Here is a 9308-nt window from a genome sequence, read left to right as displayed (position 1 = left end):
TTGCTTGGTATGCCGCAAACCATTTGCAAATGCAAATAATTTCTAAAATCAATTTTGTCGGTGTTTGATTATGTAATGCAAATGATTTGTAATGCAAAATCACTTAAATTCTTAAAAAAATTCAGCAAATTATTTGTGGCATAAAAAGTACTACAAATCATTTGCAAAATTATTTGACTCCAATCTATGCATATCAAATTAAAATACCTCTTATTAAGAAAATTAGTCTATGTTATAAAGTACTTGGGTACAATAAAATGCTATATATGTTGAAATGTGAAGAATTTCCAGGTTCTTGAACATGAGTGGAAGAGATTTTATCTTCTTACTTCCCCCAAAATCCATCTTCATTCTTGAGTTATGTAGGTTGAAGTAGGTACAATTTAAGTTTGAAGATGACTGGTTTAGGGATAAAATCAAGGGATCTTCTGCTTTAGGTTGAAGACGAGGGCATATATATCCTTTACTTTACTATTTGAGAAAAGACCTAGTTCAAGGGGGCATATCATCAATTTGAAAACACGAGGGTATCTCTAATATTGATAAAAATGCCTGGGGCATGTCTAAAGAACTCTAATGTTCATGAAACTGAAAATTCCTCTGATTTTTTCCAAATCCTGTATCAGATTGGTTCAATTTTGAATTAAAATGAAACCTAGATCGAATTAGATTTGGTTCATAGACTTATTGATCTAACATAATATCGGATCTAGATTATGGGATAAAGATTTTGGATTTGTAGCGGTTCGGTATTGATCGGGTATGATCTATTGCCAGCCCTACCTTTAAATTACATTTTTTTTTTTTTAAAGATGAAGGTGAAATATAGGCAAATAAAAAAGAGAAGAAAATTAATTGCCTCACATAAAAACATTGGAAGGATGGCCCCTCTTGTTATATCCTATATACTTAGAAGCCTAGAAATCATCAATAGTGGTGGTCTGAGGTATGAAGTTTAAATAAGAATTGGGCCTAAAAAATTAGGCCTCATGCAATATTTGGCACAAGCAACACATGAAAGTAGCATTTGTAACATTGAAATTTCCTTCTTGAGATGCTATTTTTGTCAATTTGGACTACGGGCCTGTATTACTACTAATGAAGCATGGAGGGGCAATTGGTTTAGCCTGAAAATGTGATTTTTCCACCAATTGTTATTCTCTTGAAAAAGTGTTCTCTAAATTTTGCAAGAAGAAATGGGGGGAGAGAGAGCTACCATTGTATTAAAACAAAAGTATGAAATCCAAGCCCCCAACACACTCCTGTAATCATACGATGATTTGGGCGTAGGCACCTCATTCGTCATCTTAGAGATCCATCTTCACTGAAAACCAATTAAATGAACATGATAATCCAATCAGCATTCTTAAGAATTTTAAAACAAAGCAAGCGATCATCCGATCCAATCAGGTACCATCTTGACTGTGGTGGGTCTCAAATCAATCCTTCACCTGTACATTGGTCAACAAATTTGTTGTATTGCTGTAGATCCAATTTTGCAGTCTATGTAAAAAATCTAGCTAAAATAACTAAAAGTTCACTTGCAAAACTATAAAATGTCAAAAATAGAAAAAGGGTTGAGCTCATGGCCCCACCAATTAAGGGTTCTAAACAAAAGTTTGCAAGTTCAGTCTCAGATTTCTTAGAGAAAAATAACAAATGGGAATTGATGGGGTAAACATTGAAACCAAAATAGAGGTAGCAACTAGAGGACCTCATGTATGAGTTTCTCTGTGAGAGCCTTGGGGAGTCCCATCACACTATCAGTGGTCCCAACCTGCACAACACCATCAATCATCGTGTAAGTTAGTTAACAGGTAGAGGAAATATATATATTTTTTTGAAAGGTAACAGGTAGAGGAAATATAGACTCCGTAATGGTGCATCATGTCAGTCATGACTCATCATAGCAAGGGATAACACTAGAATGACTTGAAAAAAGTGCCTAAAGATTGGGAAATAATCTCATATTTAAGAGAGTAGGTTCATCAGATCGGGAAAATTACGGACAATGGTTCAAGGACTAGACTGATAGATAATCTGAGTTAGTAAGTTAGTGGGCTATGTATGTGTTCAGAATGAGCTGTTTTTTTATGAGGATGATCTCATATCATAGAGATCATGCTCATGAAAAAATCAACCCATTCTGAAATTTCAACACCATCAAAATTAATTTACAAGTTAACGTTAAAAATTGATGGTGCATGATTCTTCATCTTGTAAACCACTTTTGATGGGTTAGAAGTTTCAGAATGGGTTGATCTGTTGTGAGCATAATCTCCTCACCATAGAGATCTTCCTCACAAAAACCCAGCTCATTCTGAAGCACACATTCCAACAAATATTCTTTCTTTTGTTTTTAAATTTTTTTAGGGAGCGGGGAATAAAACTGAAACACACCAATACAAGTACTCGTAGAATAAGCCAATATTGAGGTACACCCTCCAGGTTTTGGTAAAAATTAGAGATACCTCCGTGTTTTCAAACTTGCATGAGATACTAACATAAAATGACAAAAACAAACTAATTTTCAACCTCATGAAAAAAATCTTTGACTTCCCCCAAAGCCGTTGTCTTCAACCTATAAGATAAATTTGTTAACCTCTCGAATCTCTTCAAGCTCATCTTCAACCTCTCGACAAAACCCCCTGATTCTTCTTCTCAAAAGCCTCCCCCAAAACCCTATCTTGTTCTTGAGGTTTGGTTGTTGAAGGAGATAGCATACAATTGAAGCCAATGGATTTGAGTTGGGGGGGGGGGGGGGGGGGGGGGGAGAGGACGGGACTAGGCGCGTTTTATGTTAATCTGTCATGGAAGACTGAAGTCAAAGGATATGTCATCAGGTTGAAAACACGAGTTATCACTAATTTCCATCTAAGTCTGGAGGGTTTCTCCAAAATTACCCAACCTTAAATAAATGGTGTTGTAATCATAACATTTAAAAATAATAATCACTTGCGGTGTGATTTTATAATATGATGATGTGCAGTCAGTATACTAAAAGTTCGGAGTATAGTTATACTATAATGGTGTGGTAACATCACAGTCCTATTCTTTTCATAGTCACTATTTATATCATCCATTAAAGAGGAGTGCAAGTAAAGAACAACCAACCACTGCTTTAACAAAGGGCAATATCAATGGATGTTCGATTATTAGGGCCCCAGCAACACTGAGCACAAGTCCCTCCTCAATCTGAACATAAGAAAGCAACCCATGAAACATGTCTTTCCTAAAATGATAAAAGAGGAAAAAATATGTTCTTTATACAATTTTTACCAGGTTATCAATGACCTCATCTGGGATGTCATGGAAATGTATCTGTATGGCAACACTTCCAAAGTATTATTCCTCAAAAAATCATAAAATGGCCCCATACCGATTCTCAATTCATAATAAACAGCAGTAAAAAGTAAATTTTAAAGGAAAAAAGACTCTAACTAACTAGCAATCCATTGAAGCTTTAAACATGAGTAGAAAATAAGATTTCTTAGTGATGTGATATTATAAATATCTTAATCTATTTAATAAGGGAAACCCTATGATATTCTAGAGAAGACCAAATTTCTAACTTCCCTATCTTCGTGCAGTACACATGCGTCACGACGCACATCTAATGATGCCAGTACTCACCCTTCAATGGATCCCACAAAGGAGAACTCCCACACCACACAAACCCCATTGGAATATCAGTTGATTCATGGAGCATTCATCATATATTTTTCTAAGCATGCATACACATGCATGTGTGTGTGTGTGTGAGAGAGAGAGAGAGAGAGTACAACCTCAACTCTATCACATCCTCCTTTTCTGGTTCCTGTCTTAAGGTTGGTAACAAGTACAGATCCAACTGTTGCTGCATGTCCACCAGAATATCCTGCAGTTGATGAACATGTGACCACCAGATCCAACTAAACTCTTTGTAATGAGAAGAAAAAAGAGCACAGGAAGCAACCTTTGATAAAATGGCATGCTTCTTCCTTGCTGGATGGCTTTTCTCTGATTAGCCCGTCATAGACCACCACCTCCAAAACAATCAAATTCAGTAAGCCATAACCTCAACGAAGTTTTATTTTCTCCAAAAAAGAGGAAGAAGAGAAATGAACACACTCGATTATGTCTGCAAGCAACATGTTTTATTACCAGCAAGCCATCCATGATCAAAAATACCAAGGATGCCTATTTAGTATGTTGGTGACAAAACATGACAGCTCAGAAAACCAAAAAGGGTGACATTTGATGTCCAAGAGGTTATATAGGTAAGGAGTTCATTTGTGTTAAGATTAGATGATAAGAACAGTTCTCCCTTCCCCTCTCATGCGTAACGCATGCAGAGCTGGGACCTACTATTCACATTGGTTGCACCAAGGAGTTCATTGGGGAAAAAGGGAGGGTGCAGGGCAACCAAATGGACTCTGATGCAAAATACCTCATGCAAATATCAAAATATTTAGAATTGCATAAACAGTACATGAAGGCAAAAGAATGGGATATATTGTCTAGAATGTAAATAACAAACTATGTTCGCAAGTATACAAAGCGTAACGACGTGCATCTTGTTAAGACACATACACAAACTAGGAAAAGTGTAAAAAAAAAAAAAAAGATTTAACTAGTTCTTCAAAATAATCATATCAACTTGCTTAAAACTGGCAATTATTCAATGAAACAGTGTCCTTATGGCATAATAGCTGGCACCACAGATGCTAGAAGACTCTTGTGGCATGCAAGGGATAAATAGTCAATTTTGAAAGAACTTATTGTCAACCTCTTTCAGATAAGAATCTATCTAATTCAGAAGGGAAGAACTTGCACCAGTATCTCTGAAAAAAGCAAAAAAAAGGAGTCTTGGTATAAAGAAATGCATTGAGAAACAGCAGATGTATAGAACCTTCCAACGAGATTGTGTCTTTTTGAATCTCTCCAAACGGAATCTGTTCCAAACATATATGCCATGGTTCTTTACTTTGATAGGTAGTAAATATAAAATTTTCACCCTTTTAGATACTTTTTTCAGACCTACCTCGTATGACACAGACATAGTGTGTCATACTACTAAACGTACACAACACATCCCAATAGATATGCCATCAAATAGAAAGATATATTATTATATAAATATCATTAATGAATAATGGAAATGTATTCTATGTTCAATGATAATAGTATCTAAATAAACAATACCTATAACAATGAAATATGGAAAATATCAACATAAATAGAGCATAGCAAAAAATTTTTATAGAAAAGAAATAATACAAAACATGAGGAAAAAATTACCAAAGGTATACCTTAATACCAATTTCATCTAATGCCTGGCACATACTCTTAACATGTACCACGATGAAAGTTCTAAAAATATGAACTAGGAAAGCTAGGTCTCCTCATGCAAGTCGAAAAGAGCTATTTGGCCACCTTCAACATACCAATGGAACAAGTTGATAAGTTTTATCCAGGAGAAAGTTCAATCCACCTTTCAATGCAGGTCCTCACCCTCTTTGTTTAAAATGTATCTCTTTTAGGAGTTTTGGCAGTTCAAATAAGGAAGAGGGTGTTGAAATCCATGGATTACTAAAACAACCTCACAGTGACATATGCCGAACAAAGAAGGAAAGGAAAAACCTTTTTCTGACCTTGTGGGGAATTAGTCTTCCCCAGTACAGATTGACCATATTGTATTGATAGAATCCAAGGAAGACTCTATTGTAGCAACCTTGCTTGGTGTGTTACAATATTGGCCATTATGATCCTAGATGTGATGGTATACAATGCATTGATTTTTTCCCATATGGAACTAAGGGAAGAAAGAGTAGGTTCACAATTAAAGTTGCACCATGCCACCACCTACACTTAGGTCAAAGAAACCCGCCAATCATGAAAGGGTGGAATCTACATAGGTAAGCTGAAGGCAGTTCCCGCAGTGATTGCTAGGTGCCCAACACAAAGTTGACAACCCCTCGAAAGCCACTATTCCAACCCTTCCATATAAATACATTTTAGTATCAGAATTATTTTTTATTTGATTTTTTCTTACTTCTAAGTGTTTGATATCAGTAAGATTTGTAATTTGCACAACATATAATAACAATAGAAATCGGTATGAGAAAATTCCATGAAGAGACACCTCTCTGTTACATGCTGCATACACTATACTGTCTTAATACAAATTATAGATTAGGGATTAATGAAAGATAAACACTTGAGTTATACTTGGTCAGCAGTAATCAAAAGTGTTGGCCCAGCATCTTTCTCTTTGTTCTCATCAGTTTGGAGCCTTGTGGCTTCTGCCTACGAAGAAATTCCCATTCAGCTGAGTTAAGCTTCCCAATTATTCCATGACCCAGTACTACTAAAATCCATGAAGGAACCACAAATTTAAGAATGAGGTTGGAAGCACAAAGAAAGGCGAAATTGAAACATCAGATAATGAAAAGGATTTAACAACATAATATAAAAATTTTGAGCCCAAACCCATCTGAATAAAAGCAACCTAAGGAAGCAGGAATAAACATGACTAGAGATAAAATTAGTAAGCGACTAAATAATGCAAGGTGTATGGTTGATGCATTTTTGTTTCTGTCGGATGTAGACTCACAGCACCTAATGCAGCAAGTTGACACAGGATAGCCCCTAAAAAAGTCAATCAACAGTTTAACATAAATGTTGAAATATATTCAGTAGCATAATGATGGGTATAAGGAGAAAGTGAACAAGTATAAGTACATATAAATTACATCCAAATGTATAGCGACCTAACTGAAAATATCACTATAACAAGGCAGAGTACCTATGCCTACTGCATTCCATGATTCAACGGCACAACTTCCCTATTTCATGTCTTGTTTGTTTTTCAGTGTCGCTGAATTATACACATGCCAATTACATTACCATATGCTTTGAGTGCCATCCTTTTGCAATAGAAAGTTTTCGTAGTAAAAAATATCCATCGTCATCAAAGCCTTGCCCCAAAAAACTGAATGATTCGTATTCCTCCAATTCAATTTTATCTAAAGTCATATGTTCTATCAAATTTGCATCTGAATGAGTCCTATTCCTCCATCATATGCATCCAACACTCTGTGGTGTTTGAGCTATGGTGATCCAAGCAACCTAAGAGTGCATTGCTTATATCATGTTTCAAATCCCATGGGTTGCAGGATCAATGCATTAGAACTCACAAATGGCAACCAGATACAGATCTCTTTTCCAAAAATGATGTATCCTTCTTGTACATAGATGGCAGTGAATGGTAGTAAATTTGATACACCATTATCAGAATAGAGAAACCAATACGAAAAAACTGATGCATACCGTGTCGGCGGCAATTAACAGGGTAGTTTCTGCATTTTTCTCTGACGGGTCAGTAGTTTGAAGCTTTGACATGATGGCATCTGCCTGAGAAAAAATTTCAATTAACTGAGGTAAGAGACTTGAATGAAGCTACCCTTTTCATGATGCTAAAACCAGGACCCATAAATGATAAATCACATAACATCTGACATGAGCTGGTGGAAGCATACTACACCTTATTACGTGGGTGTGTGGTGTGTTTATTTGTGAGTAAAGAAGTCGGTTAATAGCTAAAATATAAATAGTAAGAAATTTAGAATGCGAAATCCCAGAGCTTAAAATGCAACCAGGTTAAGGTAAGAAAAGTTGTGCTTTGATCAAGTAAGAAAATATAAAAACAATTAAGTAATTATGCATCAATAAACTGACTTCAGATACATATTACCTGTATAATGACACAATTTCGTATTATAACCTACATGGAACTTATTCTCAAATGAAAAACCTGACTTTTTGGTTGAGCTTAGAAAGAATGAAGTTCAGCTCTTGAAGTTGGGATTTTTTTTTTGCAAATCAAGCTCAAAAGAGCTTATTGATCCGATACTTCATAATCAGCGAATTAGATTTCTTCCCCAAGATTCTCTGAGGTTCATTGATTAAGGTTCTAACTTCTGCTATGCCATCACACAAATTTCGATATAGTGGTATAGCCAAACAGGCATGCCATTTACATTGGGTTTCATATATCGGATAACCAATAACAAATAGATAATGTATTTATGGATCCTGATCCATGGTATGGATTTTAATACACCTATCAACTCCATTAAAATGTATGGAACATTGAATAAAAGACGAGAAACTTAACGGATAACAGATAGATAATGTATATGTTCCGTACAAAAAATGTAAAATTTCCGCATAGTTGCAAAAGAAACATCGAATAAAAGACGAGAATCATTCATTGTGACCAAAACATTTTTCACAATTATATAAAACCTAAAATGTGCTCCAAATAATAAACTCGATTTTATTTTCAAATAGAAAAATTCCTACCTTTGCCTCGGCTAGAGCCATAACCAAGTCCTCCGGCTTTTCTAATCGAATATCTTTCTCATCAATGTCTGCAGTCTAAATCAACAATCAAAGTTAACTTTCCAGATTAAACAGGAGATAGAACCTCAATCAGTTGGTAACTTACCATGATTGTGAACTCATATCCCATCTCAGTTAAAATTTGACGACGAGCCTTTGATGATGATCCCAATATTATCTTTGTGTAGACATATCATCAGAATTTATCATTAAAATTAGCATTTTTATTCAAAGGTAATGATCAGAGGAATTTAAATATAGTGTTCTGTAAGAGCTTGGGGTTTGATTGAGGCTTAAAACCCTAATGTTCTGCAAATAAACATTGCATAACATTATGGCAGATAAAGGTATAGAGCACAGAGTAGGAAACGAAGAAGTCTACCTTGAATGGAGTCGATGCTGTATCCATTTTGTCTTTCCTCCTTTTTTCTTTTGCTCGCTTTTATTCAGCCAAACGAGTGATTGTGGAATGTGGATATAATAGAGAAGATTAGTAGAAAATTGAGGAAGGAAACACCAAAGAGCCCTATCAATCGCGCGCGCTCGCGCGAGAGAGAGACCTGGCACGAAGGAGTAGGACTAGTACAGTGAGGACTATAGAGTATTATTACACCATTCGTCCCAAAAACCCCAACATATGAGAGGAAAGCACACCTGTAGTCAAATTAAATTGATGAGTTATTTTTTTCAGATAATTAAAGAAAGTGGGGTGTAATAAGTAAAATTTGGGATGACAAGAATATCTCTATAAATAAAATAAAAAAGAGATAAATTACACTTTGACCCCTGTGATTTGCTTGATCGCCTGACGTTTTGACAACTGCACTTGCCTCGCATTAGTAATCCAACGGGTTCACTTACCCCCTTTTCATGATTTCATCTAATTGTTGTCATCAAAACAGTAATAAAAAATAAAAAAAACG

The 9308-nt window shown here is 35.5% G+C and overlaps 1 protein-coding gene across 5 annotated transcripts; it reads right to left on the bottom strand.

Moving 5' to 3' along the window:
- Positions 1-865: 865 nt before the first annotated feature.
- LOC147407355 (Maf-like protein) lies at positions 866-9039 on the bottom strand. Of its 5 annotated transcripts, none has more exons than XM_086435883.1 (11): positions 8768-9039; positions 8492-8563; positions 8347-8421; positions 7312-7395; positions 6211-6288; positions 3956-4025; positions 3786-3877; positions 3280-3321; positions 3115-3195; positions 1715-1777; positions 866-1324 (listed from the first exon to the last, which is right to left on the bottom strand). In XM_086435883.1, exons 1-11 carry the CDS (start codon positions 8792-8794, stop codon positions 1322-1324), a joined length of 687 nt encoding a protein of 228 aa, XP_086292009.1. In that variant the 5' UTR covers positions 8795-9039; the 3' UTR covers positions 866-1321. The 5 variants fall into 5 exon arrangements, with proteins under 5 accessions (XP_086292009.1, XP_086292010.1, XP_086292007.1 ...); XM_086435881.1 differs by lacking the exon at positions 866-1324 and adding an exon at positions 1335-1451; XM_086435884.1 differs by lacking the exons at positions 866-1324; positions 6211-6288 and adding an exon at positions 1334-1451.
- Positions 9040-9308: the final 269 nt, after the last annotated feature.

This window comes from Akebia trifoliata, chromosome 3, assembly GCF_017979445.1.
Source record: "Akebia trifoliata isolate Shusen 1 chromosome 3, ASM1797944v1, whole genome shotgun sequence".
In the NCBI taxonomy this organism is placed as follows: Eukaryota; Viridiplantae; Streptophyta; class Magnoliopsida; order Ranunculales; family Lardizabalaceae; genus Akebia; species Akebia trifoliata.
This window is presented reverse-complemented; position numbering and strand designations above follow the sequence as displayed.